Source organism: Oncorhynchus mykiss, chromosome 12 (assembly GCF_057628025.1).
Source record: "Oncorhynchus mykiss isolate SJ-2025 chromosome 12, ASM5762802v1, whole genome shotgun sequence".
Classification (NCBI taxonomy): Eukaryota; Metazoa; Chordata; class Actinopteri; order Salmoniformes; family Salmonidae; genus Oncorhynchus; species Oncorhynchus mykiss.
This window is the reverse complement of record NC_143033.1, coordinates 45,155,226-45,180,022: the sequence shown is the minus strand read 5'-3', so window position 1 is coordinate 45,180,022 and position 24,797 is coordinate 45,155,226. Positions and strand designations below refer to the sequence as shown.

At 42.0% G+C, this 24,797-nt stretch overlaps 2 protein-coding genes across 2 annotated transcripts; both read left to right on the top strand.

The window, feature by feature from the left end:
• Nucleotides 1–863: 863 nt before the first annotated feature.
• LOC110538901 (delta-like protein B) lies at nt 864–7,715 on the top strand. Its single transcript, XM_036937627.2, has 7 exons — nt 864–1,132; nt 1,227–1,466; nt 1,575–1,632; nt 1,752–2,009; nt 2,811–3,172; nt 3,539–3,755; nt 6,256–7,715. The coding sequence occupies exons 1-7, from the start codon at nt 1,082–1,084 to the stop codon at nt 6,975–6,977; spliced, it is 1,908 nt and encodes a 635-aa protein (XP_036793522.1). The 5' UTR covers nt 864–1,081; the 3' UTR covers nt 6,978–7,715.
• A 2,144-nt stretch (nt 7,716–9,859) lies between these two features.
• Nucleotides 9,860–20,881, top strand: LOC110537655 (protein phosphatase 1 regulatory subunit 14A). The gene is made up of 4 exons (XM_021623864.3): nt 9,860–10,179; nt 14,091–14,171; nt 14,298–14,330; nt 20,377–20,881. The coding sequence occupies exons 1-4, from the start codon at nt 9,982–9,984 to the stop codon at nt 20,545–20,547; spliced, it is 483 nt and encodes a 160-aa protein (XP_021479539.1). The 5' UTR covers nt 9,860–9,981; the 3' UTR covers nt 20,548–20,881.
• The last annotated feature ends 3,916 nt before the right edge of the window (nt 20,882–24,797 follow it).

Here is a 24,797-nt window from a genome sequence, read left to right as displayed (position 1 = left end):
AGCCTATTCATTATACTGGTTGAAAATCGTATGCTTTTGTGGAACTATATTATTATGTGTCTGATTGAAGTTTAATAATTAAATATGTAGGCCTAACAATTCAGTTTTCGATGCTTGTGTCACACATTTCCTAGCTCGACTCCAAAATCGTGGACATTTGGCTAGTTAGTTGTATTTATGTTTTATTTATTTATTTAACCGTTATTTAACTAGGCAAGGCAGTTAAGAACACATTCTTATTTACAATGATGGCCTACCAAAAGGCAAAAGGCCTCCTGCGGGGACGGGGGCTGGAATTAAAAATAATGCATAAATTAAATATAAATATATGACAAAACACACATCACGACAAGAGACACAGCACAACACTACATAAAGAGAGACCTAAGACAACAACATAGGAAGGCAGAAACACATGACAACACAGCATGGTAGCAACACAACATGGTAGCAGCACAAAACATGGTACAAAGATTAATGGGCACAGACAACAGCACAAAGGGCAAGAAGGTAGAGACAACAATACATCACACAAAGCAGCCACAACTGTCAGTAAGAGTGTCCATGATTGAGTTTTTAAATGAAGAGATTGAAATAAAACTGTCCCGTTTGAGTGTTTGTTGCAGCTTGTTGCAGCTGTATAACTGTATAAAATATGTATTGTGCCAATCACACTTCAAATATGATTATGCTCTAAGTATAGGCCTTATGTTATTTTTGCTGATAAATTTAATCAGCACCAAATCCACACACATGTTCCGACGCGTCGTGGTTGTCCCTTGGGTCTTATCGTGCCCCGCCTCCTGACGCGTGACAGGGGCGCGCATCAGGGGTATAAAATTCATTCACTCTCATTAACCACCAGAACCAAAACAAGTGAAGACCAGCGACCAGGACATAGGGAAGAGCGAGGACTTTGCTTGGACTGCTATACCTTTTCATACTAATTTTATGGTGTGACTGCAAGGATTTTTTTCTATCCTGTTTTTTGGGAATACGCGCCTGTCACATTTCTATTGGACACAACGAATGCAAACACCTGCGGATTGTTGTATAGCTACCAACCAAACACCTGGCGGAAATGGCCTCGCTACCTCTTAGATGTGTCTTTGCTTTGGCTGTAGTGCAAGTGGTAAGTACGAAATGTAACAATGAGGAACCATTCAAAATTGCCGTGCTTTATGCACAGCATATCTCTAATGTCCAATTCGCTCTTCTCTTGGCAGGTATCATCTTCTGGTGTGTTCGAGCTGAAAGTCCATTCGTTCAACACTGCTCAGCGCATATGCAGAAGGCATAGGGACTGTCACATCTTTTTCAGAATTTGTCTCAAACACTCAGAGGACGTCATCCATGCGGAGCCACCATGCACTTTTGGAACAGGACACACCAACGTCATAAGCGCAGATCAGACCTCAATTTCCAGCAGCGCTCCTATTAGAATACCGTTCCATTTTAAGTGGCCGGTAAATAATATTTTATTCATAAATACTGTTACACAAGGACATATACATGTTATGTTACTCTATCATTCTTGCATAAATGTTTTAATACAGGATTTACCTCTGTTACAGGGAACATTTTCGCTGATCATTGAAGCATGGAACGCAGAAATCCCTACAGAATACACAGGTAAGGTGTTGTTGCAGTAGGCTTATTATAGCACTTTTTTTAACAGCCTTCCTGTTACTTAAAAACAAATCAGTATGCCAATAGGCTACTACAATACTACTTTTCTTATATTTTTTCAGACAACCAAAACAACCTGGTCAGCCGCTTGGCTACCAGAAGAAGACTGGCCATAGGCGAGGACTGGTCTCAAGACGTCCACTTCGGAGAGCAGAGCGAGCTGCGCTACTCCTATCACGCATTCTGTGACGAGTACTACTTTGGCGACAGCTGCGCCGAATACTGCAGACCCCGCGATGACACTCTGGGCCACTACAACTGTGACGTGGAGGGAAACAAACAATGTCTGGAGGGCTGGAAGGGCAACTACTGTTCTGATTGTAAGTTCAATCTACTTGGTTAACGTCGATGACTTTAGGCTACATTACTGTCCAGACTCAGATTCTGTCAACCAGGTTGTCTCAGTCTGCACTGTATAGGCCTATTGTATAATTAGACTGCACAGTGCACACAAGGATTCATTGATAAATGAGGCAAATGTTAATTTTGGCATTCTCCTTAGTGAAAACAATTAATGCTCTTTGAAGGTGTCACAAGGGCAGTATATAGACCTGAATGATTGGTGGCAAAAATGTGTACATACAGGCTTACATATAATCACACCAATAATTAAGCATGTGCAACACATTTTAATTTGAAAATGTTTGTGCCAAGTTATTTCTAAACTAAGATTACTCTTCTGCCTCAAGGATTTCAATTTAATCCCATAACCAGCCACTCTACTATTTTAGACAGGCATAATTGCATGAGCCTTAAGTATGTACTTTTATCTCAGAAAGCCTCCTGTTGTTGCTTTGTAGACTTTATAGTAAGGACGGCTTGTGGAGTTCGATCTGCCCTTTGTTCCCCTATAACAAAGGGAGAAAGAACCATGCCTCACCAGGGACACATGTTGGAGATGCTGTGTGTGTGTGTGTAAGGCAGAGGGCGAAAAGAAAGTCCTGGCTTCTGTTCCTACGGTCGAGTGCTCACCAGCTGCTTGGTTTGATACTTAACAAACAGTTGGGAGGGCCGGCAGTGGGGGGGCTCAGACAGAGTTGGTGGGCGGGTGTGTGCATGCGTGCCCAATCTGCCCATTCATTGTAATCACACCCCCCCCCCCCCCCTCCTCCTCCCACCAGCCATCTGTTCGGCAGACTGCAGCGCGAGGCATGGCTACTGCGAGGCCCCTGGGGACTGCAAGTGCAGAATGGGTTGGCAGGGGCCCTCTTGCAACGAGTGTGTGCGCTACCCGGGCTGCCTCCATGGCACCTGCGTCCAGCCGTGGCAGTGTGACTGCAAGGAGGGCTGGGGCGGCCTCTTCTGCGACCAGGACCTAAACTACTGCACCAACCATCGGCCGTGTGCCAACGGTGCCACCTGTACCAACACAGGCCAGGGCAGCTTCACCTGTATCTGCCGCCCGGGCTACGGTGGCACCAACTGTGAGCTGGAGACCAACGAGTGTGACAGCAACCCCTGCAAGAACGGAGGCAGCTGCAATGTGAGTAATATTACAGCTTACAGGAAATAGGGATAGTTAAATATTGGCTCAGATTTTTTTTAAATGTTCAATTGGGTGTTAATTAAACAATTTTGTATTTCGGTTAATTTGGCATTCCATGTTATATTGTTTTTTTTCTTAATCTTCCATTTGAAGGTAAAATGGAAATGTGTCCAAGGTACAAACGCAGCGTAACATAACACAGTAATAAACATATTTAAATAAGACACAATGTCAGAAACATGATCAGTAATCATGGTTCATCTATGGATTGTAGAAAGCCAAAGCTCGGTCAAGGTGTCTGTCTAACGACAATTCTCTCGACATTATCAAAAATACTCTAATGACAATCATCTGTCTCTTTAGGACCTGGAGAACGACTACTCATGCACCTGCCCCCAGGGCTTCTATGGGAAGAACTGTGAGATCATCGCCATGACGTGTGCCGATGGGCCCTGTTTCAATGGAGGAACCTGCATGGAGATGCTGACGGGGGGCTATTCCTGCCGTTGCCCTCCCACCTACACTGGCTCCAACTGCGAAAAGAAACTGGACCGCTGCAGCAACAGCCCCTGTCTGAATGGTGAGTCTGACTGCAATGGATCAAGCTCAAATTGAAGTTATAGTTTATTTGCAGGTATTAAAGTAGTTGTAATTCTTTGTTGGAGCGCTCGCACATATAGTACAGTACATAGACATGTACAGTAAAAAGATTTTAAATGTTTTCAGTCATACAGTATGTTGTGAAGTTGGATGTTTACATACACCGTAGCCAAATACAATAAACTCAGTTTTTCCACAATTCCTGACATTTAATCCAAGTAAACATTCCTTGTCTTAGGTCAGTTAGGGCACCACTTAATTTTAACAATGTGAAATGTCAGAATAATAGTAGAGTAATTTTATTTCAGCTTTTATTTCTTTCATCACATTCCTAGTGATTCAGAAGTTTACATACACTCAATTAATATTTGGTAGAATTGCCTTTAAATTGTTTAACTTTGGTCAAACATTTTGGGTAGCCTTCCACAAGCTTCCCACAATAAGTTGGGTGAATTTTGGCCCGTAACTCCTGACAGAGCTGGTGTAACTGAGTCAGGGTTGTAGGCCTCCTTGCTCGCACACGCTTTTTCAGTTCTGCCCAATAATTTTCTATAAGGGCTTTGTGATGGCCACTCCAATACCTTGACTTTGATGTCCTTAAGGCATTTTGCCACAACTTTGAAAGTATGCTTGGGGTCATTGTCCATTTGGAAGACCCATTTGTGACCAAGCTTTAACTTTAACTTTCAACTGATGTCTTGAGATGTTGCTTCAATATATCCACATCATTTTCCTCATGATGCCATCTATTTTGTGAAGTGCACCAGTCCCTCCTGTAGCAAAGCATCCCCACAACAAGATGCTGCCACCCCCGTGCTTCACGGTTGGGATGGTATTCTTTGGCTTGCAAGCTTACCCCTTTTTCCTCCGAACATAACGATGGTCATTATGGCCAAACAGTTCTATTTTTGTTTCATCAGACCAGAGGACATTTCTCCAAAAAGTACAATCTTTGTCCCCATGTTCAGTTGCAAACCGTAGTCTGGCTTTGTTATGGCGGTTTTGGAGCAGTGGCTTCCTCCTTGCTGAGCAGCTTTTCAGGTTTTATCAATATAGGACTCGTTTTACTGTGAATATAGATACTTTTGTACCTGTTTCCTTCAGCAACTTCACAAGGTCCTTTGCTGTTGTTCTGGGATTGATTCGCACTTTCCGCACCAAAGTACGTTCATCTCTAGGAGACAGAACGCGTCTCCTTCTTGAGCGGTATTATGACTGTGTTGTCCCATGGTGTTTATACTTGCGCACTATTGTTTGTACAGATGAACGTGGTACCTTCAGCCGTTTGGAAATTGCTCGCAAGGATGAACCAGACTTGTGGAGGTCTCCAGTCTTGGCAGATTTCTTTTGATTTTTTTCCATGATGTCAAGCAAAGAGGCACAGAGTTTGAAGATAGGCCTTGAAATACATCCACAGGTACACCTCCAATTGACTCAAATGATGGCAATTAGCCTATCAAAAGCTTCTAAAGCCATGACATCATTTTCTGGAATTTTCCAAGCTGTTTAAAGGCACAGTCAACTTAGTGTATGTAAACTTCTGACCAACTGGAATTGTAATACAGTGAAATAATCTGTCTGTAAACAATTGTTGGAAAAATTACTTGTGTCATGCACAAAGTAGATGTCCTAACCGACTTGTCAAAACTATAGTTTGTTAACAATACATATGTGGAGTGGTTGAAACACTTAGGTTGATGTCATTAAAACTCGTTTATGTAAACTTCCAAAAGGAAGAGGAAAAACAGCAGCCAGGTTGCTTGGTTTAAAAGGAGGATTACACTCTGATTAAAACTATTATTGAACCTGGTAGTGGAGGTCTTGATGCTCCTGTGAGAATAGTGCACTCGCAGGGTGGCTGGGGTCTTTTGGGCACTAGGAAGGGATCTGTCTGCATAGATGGCCTCAATGACGCGGAGGGTAGTGCCAATGATTCTCTCTGCAGTGTGTGCTACCCTCTGAAACCTTTTGCAGTCTTATGCATTGGTGTTACCATACCACACATTGATGGATCCAGTCAGGATGCTCTCTACTGTGCATTGGTCGAAGTTGACTTGAGTGCCTGTACTCATGCCAAACTTCTTCAGCAGCCTCAGGAAATAGAGCCGCTGCTGTACCATCCTGATCACAGCGTTTGTGTTGGCTGGCCATATCAGATCGAATGAGATGGTTATGCCAAGGAATTTAAAACAGTCCACCAGCTCCCCAAATAACTGGAAACAGGTGAAAGTGGATGGAGAGGAGCTTGCCTTGGTTCTGGCAACATCTAGTGGTTGAAGTACGCACCTGCACTTGCTTGAAGTACTTGATAATGAAGTACTTCACTTGGCTGGTAGAACAATTAATTAATACATGTTTTCAGGGTATATGAATTCATGATGTCATGAAGTGCCAACAGTGTGATATCACATCTTGTGCTACTTCAGAATGTGGTAGGCTGCAGTGTACTAATTGGCGCCGTGTGATATGTTGTCTTCTAGGCGGTGAGTGTCTAGACCTGGGTCATAGCGTGCTGTGCCGCTGCCACTCGGGCTTTACCGGCGCCAACTGCCAGTTCAACATCGACGACTGTGCTTCAGCGCCGTGCCAGAACGCTGGCACCTGCCAGGACGGTGTGGACGACTACACCTGCTCATGCACGCTGGGCTACGCCGGCAAGAACTGTAGCCTGCGCTCAGATGCCTGTGGCCGCGGTGCCAGTGCCCAGCCCTGCCAGAATGGCGGCACTTGCTTCACCCACTTCACGGGGCCCGTGTGCCAGTGCCCGTCGGGTTTCATGGGACCCAGCTGCGAGTTCACACTGCAGCCCAGCTTCCATCCTGCCCCCCGACTGACCAATAAACCTTCCTCCACAGCCCTCACAGCCTCCTGTGTCCTGGCGTTACTCGCCCTTGGCCTGGCGATGGGCATTGTGGTGCTGCGGCAGCGCTGGCTGAGTGGCAGGAAGCAGCTGAATGACACGGCGGTGTTCAACGACCTGAAGACGGGGATCAACCGCTTCCCCAGTGAGAGAGAGGCTTTCATGGCGGCTAGTGGCCTGTTCAAGATCAGCAACAGCGACCCGCGCCTCAGCATGGCTTCACTTGCATCGCTTAGACCCACAGATGACAGGACGGGCCGGGGACTTGGGGGGGAGCGCCACTCATTCTCCCCTGGACAGGACTACCTCTGGAGGGGGGACAGCGGGGCTGGGCTGAGATGAGCCACTGGCCTGGACCCAAGATGGACAGAAAAGGAGACTGGACAGCCAAACACCTGGGGAGTGAGAGACAAAAACTGGGAGGAAGAACAGCGGATCATTAGCACTTATTTTTCTCTCATTTTGAAATGTTAAGTTAATGAAGAAAAATACAAACTGCTTGAATGTTTGGAAATTATTCCCCTCATTCTGAAAATGTTTGCTACACATTTTGACAAAAAAAATTATGTTGGAAAACAACCTTGTGTCATGAAGAAGAATAGTAAATGACCTCTTGATGTATGGGAACTTTAGGAAATCTCCTCAGAGAAAGGTCTTCCATGTCAAATAACCCAAAGAGATGACTACCAATTCCTCATAACTACTTACGATGGACACTGACCTATCAATGCACTTGCTCCAACACAGTGATATTGACCAAATGACTCTGGAAGAACCATTTAAACCAAATACAGGAAGACCTGATTCTCTGACCTGTACTTTTTTTGGAAGACAATAGACTGTTATCAATGACCAAGGAGATGAATACAGCAAATATATTCAACTTTTTCCACTGTTTTTGTTTCTAAGCTCATTTCACCAGAACTCTGATATTAGCAATTCCAAAAGATAAAACATATATATTTTTCATTTTAAAATTAACTATTATTTTTGTCAACATACCATTTCCTAAGATGAAACTATCAGTCGTTATACCATCATTTTATTTATGTTATTTATTAAACTCAGCAAAAGAAGAAATGTCCCTTTTTCAAGACCTGTCTTTCAAAGACAATTTGTAAAAATCCAAATAACTTCACAGCTCTTCATTGTAAAGGGTTTAAACACTGTTTCCCATGCCTGCTCAATGAACCATAAATAATTAATGAACATGCACCTGTGGAACGGTCATTAAGACACTAACAGCTTACAGAAGGTAGGCAATTAAGGTCACAGTTATGAAAACTTAGGACACTAAAGAGGCCTTTCTACTGACTCCGGAAAAACACCAAAAGAAAGATGCCCAGGTTCCCTGCTCATCTGCGTGAATGTGTCTTAGGCGTGCTGCAAGGAGGCATGAGGACTGCAGATGTGGCCAGGGCAATAAATTGCAATGTCCATACTGTGAGATGCCTCAAACAGAGCTACACAGAGACAGGACGGACAGCTGATCATCCTCGCAGTAGCAGACCACGTGTAACAACACCTGCACATGATCGGAACATCCGAACATCACACCTGCTGGAGGGGTACAGGATGGCAACAACAACTGCCAGAATTACACCAGGAACGCACAATCCCTCCATCAATGCTCAGACTGTCTGCAATAGACTGAGAGAGGCTGGTATGGGAGCTTGTAGGCCTGTTGTAAGGCAAGTCCTCACCAGACATCACCGGCAACAACGTCGCCTATGGGCACAAACCCACCGTCGCTGAACCAGACAGGAATGGCAAAAGGTGCTCTTCACTGACAAGTCACTGTTTTGTCTCACCGGGGGTGATGGTTGGATTCGCGTTTATCGTCGACGCAATGAGCGTTACACCGAGGTCTGTACTCGGTGGGATCAATTTGGTGGTGGAGGGTCCGTCATGGTCTGGGGCGGTGTATCACAGCATCATCGGACTGAGCTTGTTGTCATTGTAGGCAATCTCAACGTTATGCATTATAGGGAAGACATCCTCCTCCCTCATGTGGTACCCTTCCTGCAGGCTTATCCTGACATGACCCTCCAGCATGACAATGCCACCAGCCGTACTGCTCATTCCGTGCGTGATTTCCTGCAAGACAGGAATGTCAGTGTTCTGCCATGGCCAGTGAAGAGCCTGGATCTCAATCCCATTGAGCACGTCTGGGACCTGTTGGATCGGAGAGTGAGAGCTAGGGCCATTCCCCCCCAGAAATGTCTGGGAATTTACAGGTGCCTTGGAAGAGTGGGGTAACATCTCACAGCAAGAACTGGTAAATCTGGTGCAGTCCATGAGGAGGAGATGCACTGCAGTACTTAATGCAGCTGGTGGCCACACCAGACACTGACTGTTATGTTTGATTTTGTCCCCGCCCCTTTGTTCAGGGCAACATTCTTCCATTTCTGTTAGTCATATGTCTGTGGAACTTGTTCAGTTTGTCTCAGTTGTTGAATCTTATGTTCCAACCAGTATTTACACGTTAAGTTTGCTGACAAACACAGTTGACAGTGAGAGGACTTTTCTTTTTTTTGCTGAGTTTATATGTAAAATGTTTTCCTTTTGTCACAAATTCAGAGATATATTTATGTGATCCTAAATAAACAACTTGTTCTACATCTTTGATTATTCTGTGTAATCTAAATACACCAGGAATATTCCGGGGAAATTATTTATGACCTGAAATCAATGAACATGTGACTTTGATACACGGATTATGAGTATTGCTGTTTCTGAAGAACAGCCAGTGTAAATTTATGTTCATGCCAAAGTTAGTTTGTCAGGCATTTGCTAAAAAAAATATATATTTTAAGTTTTTTTGTTGCTGTGAGTGTGTTGAATAAAAACTATAAAATCATCAGCTTTTGTCACCTATCGATTGAGTATCATCATAGAGCAAGTTGGCCCTATGATAGACAAAGGTATAAATGCCATTCAATTCAAATGTTTGAAAATAAGCCTATAATGAGGGGTTTATGTAAAACGATTGGTATATAATGTGAGAAGTAACCTGCCATTGCATAATGTACGCAAGGAAGGCCTACCCAATTAGCAAAATTATTCGAACGCTTGCTCAAACACATGTTTCTATAATATTTATTTTTTTCTTCCCAGAATCTGTCCCAATTTCTGTCTGTGTTGGTTTAACAACCTACAATCTTTTGGTCACTTTTTACTGTGCGCTTTTTTTCCGGTGCGCTTCCGCAGGAAAGAGTTGAAACTAGAACCCGAAGACTGTTTTAGGTTTGCTACATAGAATGTTGTCGAATCCACAATTACATTCTCGCTTCAACCCACACAGTGTTTCAAGCTCCCATTTGCTTGGGAACCAGTCAGACCAGACATGGCAGCCGACAGGGTCGGACGGATGCGAGCAGAGGAAGTCCACTCATCAGATTTGGAAACGTCTCGAGAACACGGAGTCAAACTACAGAAGAGACAAGCTCGAGTGACTGTGAAATACAACAGAAAAGAGCTACAGAGACGACTAGACGTGGAGAAATGGATCGATGACTGCTTGGATGAGCTGTACTTGAGCAAAGTGAGTGCCGTCATAGCCTATGGATCATAATAATGGTCACCACACAAAGTGTCTTGTAAGTGCTCAGGCAATAGGTTTCAGACTGTTAAGACATTTTGGGTATCATGGCAAGTTAACTTTCTAATCAGGCAATATTATCTGAAAGTTTCCCATCCTTTAAGAATGAGAATTTTGCTCTTTCACCTTTGCCAAAATCAATAGAATTTGATTAAAAAAATAGTCACTTTATGTTTAAAAACAAGGCTTTGAGTTGGATATTCATATAAAAAGGGCTGGGTTGTGCTCTGTATAGACACACTGTACATAACACATGGATCTCAACATTACATTTGGACTTTTCACAGCACTGAGGGTATTACAGGGCTTTATAACCCATGTCTAACATGCAGACAAATGAACACTCCTCTGAGACACAAACAATGTAGAATAACTACTGTAGTACATTCAAACACAATAACTGGTACTTGAAATTACAGAGGCATTTCTAAACCAGCTGTTCTGCGTCGTCCTTAACAGGACTAAGCAGACTTGCACATTGTTGTGGGCGTTGTATATGAGATGTATATACAAGGCGTATACAATATGTATGTTATGAGAGGGCACAGTGTCCATAAAAGGACCGGAGAAGATGCAAGGTGCACTGTGGACTAAGGCTCTGTCCAAAATGGCACCATATTCCCTATAGTTCACTACTTTTGACCAGGGATCTATGGGTAGTGCACTAGAGAATAATGTGCCATGTCAGATGTAGCCTAAGTCTTGAGCCACCACTGTAGCAGCCGCCTCCTGACAGAGACACATGTATACATGGTGGCTGGGGGATGCTAACTCGCTGCCTTACATGGCCACTTGGAAAAAAGGGAAAGGAACAGAAATGGAACTTCATCCCTCATTCCCTCCCTTACAGAGAGGGAATGAGGGATGAAGGATGAGAAACAGGAAGAGAACGTACAGAGGATGGGGTTAATACTCCTTGAGGTAGGGTAAACATACTGCAGCTGGCCATGTGACATCACTAGCCAGATGTTTTGCTCTGCTGTGATGGTTTGGGGATACAGGTGTCCTAGTGACAGGGAGCCTAGCGGTAAAGAGCGTTGGGCCAGTAACCGAAAAGTATCTGGTTCAAATTCCTAAGCCAACTAGGTGAAACATCTGTCAATGTGCCCTTGAGGAAGGCACTTAACCCTAATTGCTCCTGTAAGTCGCTCTGGGTAAAAGTGTCTGATAAATTATTAAAATGTCAAAATATAACATTCTGCTCCGTGTTCTTGTCTGCATCTGAAATGTCAGCCTATTCCTTATGTAGTGCACTACTTTTGACCAGAGCTCTATGGTCAAAGTTATGCACTATATAGGGAATAGGCTGCAATTTTGGACATAAAACCTGTAACAATACTGCACCTTGTAACCTTGTAGCAATACTGCAAGCTTCCTGCCATCCAGGAACTACAGTACCAGTCAAAAGTTTGGAATACACCTACTCATTCAAGGGTTTTGTAACGATGTGTGCTGAGAGTCGGGAAGCAAGTTCAGGGAGTGAGTTTTTTAATAAATAAACACACCATAATATCAAATAAGAACCACGAACAACGCACAGAAATTACACAGGAACAGAAACAATGACGCCTGAGGAAGAACCCAAAGGGAGTGACATATGTAGGGCAGGTAATCAAGGAGGTGATGGAGTCCAGGTGAGTCTGATGACGTGCAGGTACGTGTAATGATGGTGACAGGTGTGCGCCATAACGAGCAGCCTGGTGACCTAGAGGCCAGAGAGGGAGCACACGTGACAGGTTTTTCTTTATTTTTACTATTTTCTACATTGTAGAATAATAGTGAAGACATCAAAACTATGAAATAACACATATGGAATCATGTAGTATTAAACAAATCAAAATATATTTTATATTGTAGATTCTTCTAAGTAGCCAACTTTTGCATTGATGACAGTTTGATTTTTTTTTTTTTTTTTTAAAGTTTAGTTTTAGTTTTTTTTTTTTTGTAATTTCTTTTTTCTTAACTGTATTGTTGGTTAAGGACTTGTAAGTAAGCATTTCACGGTAAGGTGCCAAATACCTGTTGTATTTGGCGCATTTGTCAAATAAAGTTTGATAGGATTTGATTTTAGTACACTACTAGTGTAAAGCAGGACATTCAACCCTATAGGGCCACAAGTGCACCTTGTTGGCTCATGCCTGATCTCAGCTAAGCATTAGATCAGATAAACAATAATGTCAGCAACTATCATTTTAGGATATGCCCTTAAGAGAGAATTTGTGTGGAGAGGTGGCTGATCTTCAACTGGTCTGGAACAACAGAGCTCAGTTCTGTCTGGCTAGGCCACTGATACAGTTTGGAGAGTTGGATACATGGACATTGCTACTATTACTTTTCTACTCTGATAATATACAGTATACATGTGTGTGCGTTTTTAATATACAGTTGAAGTCAGAAGTTTACATACACTTTAGCCAAATACATTAAAACTCAGATTTTCACAATTCCTGACATTTAATCCAAGTAAGAATTCCCTGTTTGAGGTCAGTTAGGATCACCACTTTATTTTAAGAATGTGAAATGTCAGAATAATAGTAGAGATAATGATTTATTTAAGATTGTATTTCTTTCATCACATTCCCAGTGGGTCAGAAGTTTACATACACTAAATTATTTTTTGGTAGCATTGCCTTTAAATTGTTTAACTTGAGTCAAACGTTTGGGTAGCCTTCCACAAGCTTCCAACAATAAGTTGGGTGAATTTTGGCCCATTCCTCCTGACAGAGCTGGTGTAACTGAGTCAGGTTGGTAGGCCTCCTTGCTCGCACACGCTTTTTCAGTTCTGCCCACAAATTTTTCTATAGGATTGAGGTCAGGGCTTTGTGATAGCCACTCCAATACCTTGACTTTGTTGTCCTTAAGCCATTTTGCCATAACTTTGGAAGTATGCTTGGGTCATTGTCCATTTGGAAGACCCATTTGTGACCAAGCTTTAACTTCCTGACTGATGTCTTGAGATGTTGCTTCAATATATCCACATCATTTTCCTGCCTCATGATGCCATCTATTTTGTGAAGTGCACCAGTCCCTCCTTCAGCAAAGCACCCCCACAACATGATGCTGCCACCCCCGTGCTTCACAGTTAGACTGATGTTCTTCTGTCTTGCAAGCCTCCCCCACTTTTCTCCAAACATAACGATGGTCGTTATTGCCAAACAGTTCTATTTTTGTTTCATCAGACCAGAGGACATTTCTCCAAAAAGTACAATCTTTGTCCCCATGTTCAGTTGATTCGCACTTTTCGCACCAAAGTACGTTCATCTCTAGGAGAAAACGCGTCTCTTTCCTGAGCGGTATGATGGCTGCGTGGTCCCATGATGTTTATACTTGTGTACTATTGTTTGTACAGATGAACGTGGTACCTTCAGGCGTTTGTAAATTTCTCGCAAGGATGAACCAGACTTGAGGAGGTCTACAATTTTTTTTCTGAGGTCTTGGCTGATTTCTTAAGATTTTCCCATGATGTCAAGCAAAGAAACACTGACTTTGAAGGTAGGCCTTGAAATACATCCACAGGTACACCTCCAATTGACTCAAATTATGTCAATGAGCCTATCAGAAGCTTCTAAAGCCATGACATCTTTCTCTGGAATTTTCCAAGCTGTTTAAAGGCACAGCCAACTTAGTGTATGTAAACTTCTGACCCACTGGAATTGTGATACAGTGAATTATAAGTGAAATAATCTGTCTGTAAACAATGGTTGGAAAAATGACTTGTGTCATGCACAAAGTAGATGTCCTAACTGACTTGCCAAAACTATAGTTTGTTAACAATACATTTGTGGAGTGCTTGAAAAACGAGTTTTAATGACTCCAACCTAAGTGTATGTAAACTTCCGACTTGTGTTTTGCAGGAGGATGACATGCCAGATGAGGTAAACATTGATCATCTGTTAGACCTGGCTAGCAATGAAGAGCGAGTGAAAAAGTTAAAGGTAGGCCCCGCCCACCCAAAGTTGCTCTGATCATGGACTCAGACCAACCAGACTTTGACAGATAAGTTAACTGCTGGAATTTTGATACAAGGAATTTTCTCTTCTTTAAACTCTGTTCACCATCAGGAGATCCTTCAGACGTGCAGCAACAACACAGAGGTATGTTTTACCCTAATGTTTTATGATATGGAATAATCATGCATATTAAGTCATACCTTTTATTTAGTCTGTACACACACACACACACACACACACACACACACACACACACACACACACACACACACACACACACACACACACACACACACACACACACACACACACACACACACACACACACACACTGTATAGGCCTCAGATAGGAGGCAGCAGTGTCTGACACCTCCTTCCACTGTCACTCCACATGCCTTACAATGACCGTCTGTCCTAGCCTTCTCTCTCTCCCTTCCCTATTTCTTCTCTTCTGTTTTGCCCCCTCTTCTCTGTTGTAACAAAGGACCTATTTTGACAAAGGACAGGGCCCACACTGGCCCGCTCAGGCCCAAACACGCATGCGCATGCACCAGAGCATGTGAGCACAGTTGAGCTGTTGGAAATCCCGCTCATCACTCATGGAGTGGTGCTTCTGGCGCTGCTTGTCCTTTCCTACCGCTCAGCTAAAAACCGCTCCACACTCACAGGAGAAAAAACTCCCGCTCCAAAATCACTACATTCATTAAAATCACAATTGAACCAACACCCATCTATTTGTGTGACTACCTGGACTGACCAATTGGTTTTTAAAGTATTGAAACCAAACCATATGGATTTGAATGAAAAGTATTTGAATAAACATGAAAACTGAATGTAAGACGCGAACATAGTTTCAAATAGGCTACATGTCATATTAAACAGCATATAAACACGAAATAGGTCAGGAGCCAGACAGGGAGCCTAAGAAGGAACGAAGATGAATTATTTAGGTTATATTATTGAAATGTTTTCAAGGCTATAGCCTACAAATAAATACATTGTGAAGCATTTGCAAGTGCGACACAATAGGCTGGTAAGGACATAAAACCCTCAGCATTTAAACAACGTTTTGTTGTATTAAATCATTATAGTCTATAAATGAGGTATATAAGCTGTACAAATACAAATGAAATGAAAAATGCCTTATTAGTGCCTTAGAATTTTTTTAAAAATTAGTTTTTAGAAACAAGAGTTAGGCCAGTCTGTGGCTTCAGGCTCATGCGATGGTAACTGGAGAGCCGGCCAGTAGCGGAGAATATCCTCTCCACACTTGCAGAACCACTGGGGATGCTAACACTCCTTTGGCCACTCTTGCCAGTTTGGGCAGAGAGGCAGTGTTATTTTTTTGTTGTTTTTCTATAGGTAGGCCTAAAAGTTTTTTAGGCAAAATATCCCAATCAAAACTGAAAGCTCCTTGAAAGTAGGGTAAGGGTTAGGGTATCAGGCCTAATGGGCCAAAATCAATTATGGCCTATTATATAGATAATAGAACAAAAATGAATTAAACGTTTAAGAGTTTTGTTTATAAATACTTTGCTACAATGACACACCTAGTTATCTATCCACCTCGTTCCTCTCTTTTAGCATGTAAGTTCATAGTAAGTACACAATCATGCTTTTGGGATAAGTTTCTTTTCAGATTCCACAATGATTATTTAGCTGTGGACACTACATCACTGTACTCCCTCTCTTGCTCTTGGTCCTCCTTTTTGTATGTCACCTTGATTTAGCACCTTGATTTAGCACATGCATTTGTAGTCTACGACAAGCAGACTACAAATACAAGCTGGGGCGGGCATGCCCTGAGTTCATGAAGTGAGTGCTAATGGAGCGAAATTGGAGCAGGCGAGAAGGCCGATGCTCCAGCCTTTGGGAATCTCGCTCCCCACCCCTGTCAAATTGGGAACGCTCCAACTTCGCTCCGCTCTCATACTCTGGCATGCACGCACACATGCTTCCACACACACACACACACACACACACACACACACACACACACACACACACACACACACACACACACACACACACACACACACACACACACACACACACACACACACACGCACACACACACACACACACACACACACCAGGTGAATCCAGGTGTTCTGGAGACCAAACCTGTAGCGGCGGGGTTGAGACTTCTCTATTTTCCGTCTCCCACTCTAATTCCTATCTATGTATTATCTATACTGAACAAAAATATAAATGCAACGTGCAACAATTTCAAAGATTTTATTGAGTTACAGTTCATATGAGGAAATCAGTCAATTGAAATACATGAATTAGGCCCTAATCTATGGATTTCACATGACCTGGAATACAGATATCAGGAATACAGCATCTGGGCAAAAATACAGTCACAGTATTTCTGTCCAATCTGCCATCAATAAAATGCAATTGTGCTCATTGTCCGTAGCTTATGCCTGCCCATACCATAACACCAACGCCACCATGGGGCACTCTGTTCACAACGTTGACATCAGAAAACCACTTGCCCACACAACGCCATACACGTGATCTGCAGTTGTGAGGCCAGTTGGACATACTGCCAAATTCTCTAAAACAATGTTGGAGGTGGCTTATGGCAGAAAAATGAACATGGCTATTTCTGGCAACAGCTCTGGTGGACATTCCTGCAGTCAGCATGCCAATTGCACACTTCATCAAAACTTGAGACATCTGTGGCATTTTAGAGTGGGCTTTTATTGTCCCCCAGCACAAGGTGCACCTGTGTAATGATCATGCTGTTTAATCAGCTGCTTGATATGCCACACCTGTCAGGTGGATGGATTATCTTGGCAAAGGAGAAATGCTCACTAACAGGGATGTAAACAAATTTGTGCACAATATTTGAGAGAAATAAGATTTTTGTGCATATGGATAATTTCTGGGATCTTTTATTTAATTTCATGAAAATGGGACGAACACTTTACAAGTTGCATTTGTATTTTTGTTCAGTGTATCAGAACTCAGGATAATACCCAGATGCAGACAGCTGGAGTCGCAGATGTTTATTGACCCAAACAGGGGGCAGGCAAAAGACAGGTCAAAGGCAGGCAGAGGTCCGTAATCCAGGGCAGACTCAATAAGGTACAGAACAGCAAGCAGACTCGGGTTTTATGACAGGCAGAGGTTTGTAAACGGGTCAGAGTCAGGCAGGTACAGAACGGCATGCAGGCTCGGGATCAGGGCAGGCAGAATGGTCAGAACTGGGGAAACTAGGAAACAGAACTTGAGAAAGCAGGGAGATGGGAAACACGCTGGTAAGACCTGACAAGACGAACTGGCAACAGACAAACAGAGAACACGTACTGGGGATAATGAGGAAGATGGGCAACACCTGGAGGGAGGTGGAGACAAGCACAAAGACAGGTGAAACAGATCAAGGTGTGACACAGTGAATGTATCTAATGTGAAAGGGAAAAATACAAAACATTATTTATTACAGGAGGTTGGTGGCACCTTGATTGGGCAGGACTGGCTTGTGGTAATGGCTGGAGTGGAATAGGTGGAATGGTATCAAATACATCAAACACGTGTTTGATGCCATTCCATTAGCTCCTTTCCCAACATTATTATGAACCGTCCTCCCCTCAGCAGCCTCCACTGGTAGATACAGTACCAGTCAAAAGTTTGGACACACCTACTGATTCATTGTAGAATAATAGTGATGACATCAACATTTTGAAATAACACATATGGAATCATGTAGTAACCAAGAAAGTGTTAAACAAATCAAAATATATTTTAGATTCTTCAAAGTAGCCACCATTTGCCTTGATGACAGCTTTGCACACTCTTGGCATTCTTTCAACCAGCTTTATGAGGTAATCACCTGGAATGCATTTCAATTAACAGGTGTGCCTTGTTAAAAGTTAATTTGGGGAATTTCTTTCCTTCTTAATGTGTTTGAGCCAATCAGTTGTGTTGTGTCAAGGTAGGGGTGGGGTATACAGAAGATAGCCCTATTTGGTAAAAGTCCATATTATGGCAAGAACAGCTCAAATAAGCAAAGAGAAACAACAGTCCATCATTACTTTAAGACATGAAGGTCAGCCAACTTTAAACGTTTCTTTAAGTGCAGTCACAAAAACCATGATGAAACTGTGATGAAACTGGCACTCATGAGGACCGCCACAGAAAAGGAAGACCCAGAGTTACCTCTGCTTTAGTTAATTCTAAGTTCATTAGAGTTAACTGCATCTCAGATTGCAGCGCAAATAAATGCTTCACAGAGTTCAAGTAACAGGCACATCTCAGGAACTTTTCAGCGGAGACTGTGAATTAGGCCTTTGTGGTCGAATTGCTGCAAAGAAACCACTACTAAAGGACACCAATAATAAGAAGAGACTTGCTTGTGCCAAGAAACACTTGCAATGGACATTACCACGGGGGAAATCTGTCCTTTTGTCCGGTGAGTCAAAATTTGAGAATTTTGGTTCCAACCGCTGTGTCTTTCTGAGATGCAGAGTAGGTTAACTTGTTATGGCAGCAATCCCCCTATCGGGATAAGTGTCATCAACAACCGCTGAATAGCATAGCGCTACATACAATAAATATTATTATAAATATTTATATTCATGAAATCACAAATGCAATATAGGAAAACACAGTTTAGCCTTTTGTTAATCCACCTGTCGTGTCAGATTTCAAAATTATGCTTTACAGCGAAAGCAATCCAAGCGTTTGTGTAAATGTATCGATCGCACGATAAAACATTAAGTACACTTAGCATCAGGTAGCTCGGTCACGAAAATCAGAAAAGCAATCAAATTAATCGTTTACCTTTGATGATCTTCGGATGTTTTCACTCACGAGACTCCCAGTTACACAACAAATGTTCCGTTTGTTCCATAAAGATGATTTTTATATCCAAAATACCTCCATTTGTTTGTCACGTTAAGTTTCAGAAATCCACAGGAAAGAGCGGTCACGACAACGCAGACAAAAATTCCAAATAGTTTCCATAATGTCCACAGAAACATGTCAAACGTTTTTTATAATCAATCCTCAGGTTGTTTTTAAAATATATAATCGATAATATATCAACCACAAATGTCTTTCACAGTAGGAAAGGGGAAAACAATGGCTGTCTAAATTTTGTTGCGCAAGCAAAACTCGTGACCACTTGACGCGATGTTATCGTTCTGGCTCATTTTTCAAAATAAAAGCCTGAAACTATGTCTGAAGACTGTTGACACCTTGAGGAAGCAATAGGAAAAGGAATCTGGTTGATATCCCTTTAAATCCAGCAAAGGGAGGCTATGGAACATAGAGCTTTCAAAATAAAAGCCACTTCCTGTTTTGATTTTCCTCAGGGTTTCGCCTGCAATATCAGTTCTGTTATACTCACAGACAATATTTTGACAGTTTTGGAAACTTTGGAAACTTTCTATCCAATACTAATAATAATATGCATATATTAGCAACTGAGACTGAAGAGCTGGCCGTTTACAATGGGCACCTTTTCATACAAGCTACTCAATACTGCCCCTGCAGCCATATGAAGTTAACGGATGATCTCTGCATGTGTAGTTCTCACCGAGAAGCATGGAGGAGGAGGTGTAATGGTGTGGGGGTGCTTTGCTGGTGACACTATCTGTGATTAATTTAGAATTCAAGGCACACTTAACCAGCATGGCTAACACAGCATTCTGCAGCGATACGCCATCTCATCTGGTTTGCGCTTAGTGGGACAATCAATTGTTTTTAAACAGGACAATGACCCAAAACATATCTCCAGGCTGTGTAAGGGCTATCTGACCAAAATGGAGGGTGATGGTGGTGCATCAAATGACCTGGCCTCAACAATCACCCGACCTCAACCCAATTGATATGGTTTGGGATGAGTTAGACAGCAGAGTGAAGGAAAAGCTCCCAACAAGTGCACAGCATATGGAAAAGCATTTCTCATAAAGCTGGTTGAGAGAATGCCATGAGTGTATAAAGCTGTCATCAAGGCAAAAGGTGGCTACTATGAAGAATCTAAAATATATTTGGATTTGTTTAACACTTTTTTGGTTACAACACGATTCCATATGGATTCTTTCATAGTATGATGTCTTCCCTATTATTCTACAATGTAGAAAATCGTAAAAATAAATAAAAACTCTTGCATGAGTAGGTGTGTCCAAACTTTTGACTAGTACTGTACATGATGCTACTATATGTCCCTCCATGCCAGGCCTTCATCGGAGAGCTGTTGGTCAAGCTGGAGGGCCTTCACAAGCAGGAGGAGCTGGCTACCGAGGGCATCGAACACCCCTCCCACTACAACCACGCCCAGCACCACCATCAGCCCTACCACTTTAACAGACCCCACTGGCCCCGAACCCACACCCACCAGACCCCCTGAGCTCACCAAATCCCTGTCATATGACCTCTGACTGGGATCGTAAAACTCTGAAAATGTTCCCAAAATTCCCACGAATCAGGCGGGAATAAGCAGTTACCAAGTATTCCCGGGAATCCTACACTCGGGATTTCTAGAAAACCTGGGAATTTTGGGAATGTTTCTGTAAATTTGTTTCCCTGTCAAGCCATTTCATCCCAGTCATCTTGGCAGTGATGGCCCCCAGCCAGTTTGCCCTCTTGTTTGTACTGTCAACTTTATTTTTGAGTGAATTTAAATTAATTAAATGAATTCATCATATTAAAATGGAGGTAAATAAAACATATGTCAATCACTATAGGGCCTGTATTGTCGTTGTTGTTGTCATTCAAAAAGACGCTGTAGATAGGCTGCTTCGACAAGGTTTTAAAAGAACAGCATGTCTAGCCTGGTCCCAGGTCCTGAATTCAGTAGCATTGCTGATCTTGGATATCGTTTTGCCATTTAGATCATAATGAAGAAGATTAAATAGAGAGAGGGATTTAATCCTAGATCAACACTCTTTCTCTGGGACGCTTTATGAATATGGGCCTGGAGATCTGTATGTGCTTTAGGCAACTCCTCTTTCTATGGTTGTCATGCTTTACATGCACTGTTCTAGGCAGTTTATCTTTGGCTCTAGTTCAAAAAGAGGCGACAGAGTTACTACTCTGGGCTCTTGCATGTGACGTAGCCTACAGTACGTCCTTCTTTTGTACAGGTTTGTCTGCATGACAGGCCAGGGCTGGGTCAGGCATGTCATCTTTTAGAAGGGGGTTCCTATGGAGACAGATAGCCGCCAACAGGTTGAACGTACTTATTGTCAGGGTCGTAAAGAAAAGTCATGTGTGAAACATTAAACGTAAACATGACATGTTTTATCTTTGAACAGATAATCACCATGTTACGATTACGGACTAACATTTTAGGCTTGAGCAAATCTTGTGTTGCAGTTCTGACGTACCTTAACCTTTCAGAGTTTTATCAGTTTAATCTCACCAACAAAAAAAGAACGTACGCGAAACGGTCTGTGAGGAATGTTACTCGACAAGCATAACACAGTATTTAAAAAAGACGGAAGTCAGGGAAACCGGGAAGAGGTATCCTGCACGTATTCAAGTTAAAAGTCTCCATTCTCTATTACTCCTCAGTTGAGTTTACTTCACATTTAGGTCGCTAATGCAATGGATTTGTTTGCCAGCGCAGGTCTAGATAGCACTAACTGTATTATGCCTACAACAGTGAAGTTTCAGTCTGTTAGGTGTATCTCTACAGCATGGGCATATCTTTGAGTGACGTGGACATCCCCATGCATGCACTTAATCAAAATATGACTAATTCAATATTGCACCATCCATTCTCTGGGCTCTGTCTGCAATCATAACCAGTAGTATATACCAGGAATAATGAAACATAGAATAATATTTGGTAAATCTATGAATTATGTATGACCACTGGAGTCTTTGACAGTCAAAATCTTTTATAGAATATTTTGAAATGTATTTCACCACTCAAAATCGAGTCAAAACGTATTCTGTGGGAAACATCATTTGAAATGATTTCTATGAATCGAGTCATGAACATATGAACTTAATGTAGGGAGAGGTTAAACGTAGGCTAAGTCTGGCATGAGCTTATTCCCACACTTTAATAATGAATAATAATTATGTTGCAGTGGTCTTGGGTAGTCTCCGTATAGGCTATTCCCACCATCGCGACACTGCTGCCCAGTTGAAGAGCTTGTGATCTCCATGCAGCACCATGCGCCTTTGGAAAAGCACCCCTCAGCCTCAGAAGATGCTCTTCTGGAGGCATGCATCCATGGAGTCATTATACCTAATGTAACCTAATGAAGCACACTTTTTTCCAGTATTTGGGAGCATGGACTGTAGGCCTTATATTAGGTATTTTTGACTGTTGTGTTTGTGAATTCCACTCTGTATGTAGGCTTGTTATAGTAATTTGTGTTGCACAATCCATTCACACAGAGGCTAAATTAATTTCAATTAATGAGACAAAACTAAATATTTAAGTGTTGGCTATAACCTGTCCTGAGCGAAATAGCCAATGGGTCCCAAATGGTCAAGAATATCTATAGCCTATTCTTATTGCCAGTACTGTTTTCCCTATCAGCCACTGCACGTGCTTCTTCAACTATTTTGTTTAACATTTATTTAGAGACTATATTTACAGGCCTGTGAGTTAGGGTCTCTTTTTAACTGGAGCCTTATAATAGAAACAGTTATAAAACACAAATATAGTTCTAAAATTATTCCACAAGGCATCAGTAGCCAAAATGATTGCAATGCCTACAAGTTGAAGGCCTATTTCGTTTTGGATAGGCCTAAATTAAACATTGAATTATTACATTTTAGATCATTTTGAATACACATGAATTTCAATAAACAAATGGATAAGACTGCCCTACCCTGCACTGTTGGAGATGGAAACACAAACATTTCGCTACACCTGCAATAACATCTGGGTGGCAGGTGGCCTAGTGCTTAGACAATTGGGCCAGGAACCGAAAGGTTCCTAGTTCGAATCCCTGAGCTGACAAGGTAAAAATCTGTTGTTCTGCCCCTGAACAAGGTAGTTAACCCACTGTTCATAGGCCGTCATTGTAAATAAGAATTTGCTCTTGACTGACTTGCCTAGTAAAGAAAAATGTGTGTGTGACCAATAAGATTTGAATAATAAGATTTGAGACAAACGACTGAATGGATGACATACTGAATGAAGGATTAATTAAATGTTCAAATATGTTGGAATGACAAGTTGCACACATCAAGCATGCTCTGCACTTTATTTGGCAAATAGGCCTACATTAGGGTATATAACTCTATGACTGCATGCCCCCAGAAGGACATCTTCTGAGGCTGAGGGGTGCTTTTCTGAAGACGCATGGTGCTGCATGGAGATCACAAGCTCTTCAACTGGGCAGCAGTGTCATGATGGAGGGAATAGCCTATACGGAGACTTCCTAAGACCACTGCAACAGAGTTATTGTAAATTGTGGGAATAAGCTTATGCCAGACTTAGCCTACATTTAACCTTTTTATTTTAAACCTTTATTTAACTGGGCAAGTCAGTTAAGAACAAATTGTTATTTACAATGACGGCCTACCCCGGCCAAACCCTGACCCGGTCGACACTGGGCCAATTGTGCACTGACCTATGGGACTCCCAATCACGGCCGGTTGTGATACAGCCTGGAATCTAACCAGGGTCTGTAGTTACACCTCTAGCACTGAAATGCAGTGCCTTAGACCACTGCGCCACTGCCCTCTCCCGTGTTCTTTTCAAGTCCATATGCTCATGACCCGATTCATGCAAATCATGTCAAATTGTTTAAAATTCATATTAACCCCTCCTCAGTGGTGGAAAAAGTACCTAATTAACATACTTGAGTAAAAGTAAATATACCTTAATAGAAAATTACTGATGTAAAAGTGAGTCACCCAGTAAAATACTACTTGAGTAAAAGTCAAAAGTATTTGGTTTAAAATATACTTAAGTATCAAAAGTAAATGTAATTGCTCAAATATACTTAAGTATTAAAAGTAAAAGTATAATTAATTTTTAAAAATCCTTATATAAAGCAAACCGTATTGCACCATTTTCTTGTTTTTTATTTACAGCTAGCAAGGGGCATGCTCCAACACTCAGAAATCATTTACAAACGTAGCATGTGTTTTCCAGTCCACCAGATCAGAGGCAGTAGGGATGACCAGGTATGTTCCCTTGATAAGTGTGTGAATTAGACAATTTCCCTGTCCTGCTAAACATTCAAAATGTAACGAGTACTTTTGAGTATCAGGGAAAATGTATGGAGTAATGCATAGATTCATACATAATTCATAGATTCACCAAACATCTATTATTATTATTATTCAATGTTTCATCATTCCTGGTATGTACTACTGACAGAGCCCAGAGAATGGGATGTGTAATATTGAATTAGTCATATGAATTAGTCACATGCTCAACCTTTTGGCAGGTATCTGGCTCCATAGACCAACTCCATATTAATGCCCGTGATTTTGAAATGAGATCTTCGAAGAGCTGGTGTCCACATACTTTTGTTCATGTAGTGTATCAATATCCTGAACTAACAGAAGTCACCTTCCTCAAGACATCCCCCTTGTGTTGGATATAGGCAATTATCCAGATGGTCCACAATTCCACCACTAGTGGGTGCAGGAGGACAAAATTGATCACTGGAGGTGCAAGAG

Coding starts and splice junctions, on each gene's coding strand:
- LOC110537655 (XM_021623864.3), top strand. CDS start 9,982: ATGGCAGCCGACAGGGTCGGACGGATGCGAGCAGAGGAAGTCCACTCA. Junction 10,180..14,090: donor ATGAGCTGTACTTGAGCAAA/GTGAGTGCCGTC, acceptor TGTGTTTTGCAG/GAGGATGACATGCCAGATGA. Junction 14,331..20,376: donor CGTGCAGCAACAACACAGAG/GTATGTTTTACC, acceptor CCTCCATGCCAG/GCCTTCATCGGAGAGCTGTT.
- LOC110538901 (XM_036937627.2), top strand. CDS start 1,082: ATGGCCTCGCTACCTCTTAGATGTGTCTTTGCTTTGGCTGTAGTGCAA. Junction 2,010..2,810: donor GGGCAACTACTGTTCTGATT/GTAAGTTCAATC, acceptor TCCTCCCACCAG/CCATCTGTTCGGCAGACTGC. Junction 3,173..3,538: donor AGAACGGAGGCAGCTGCAAT/GTGAGTAATATT, acceptor CTGTCTCTTTAG/GACCTGGAGAACGACTACTC.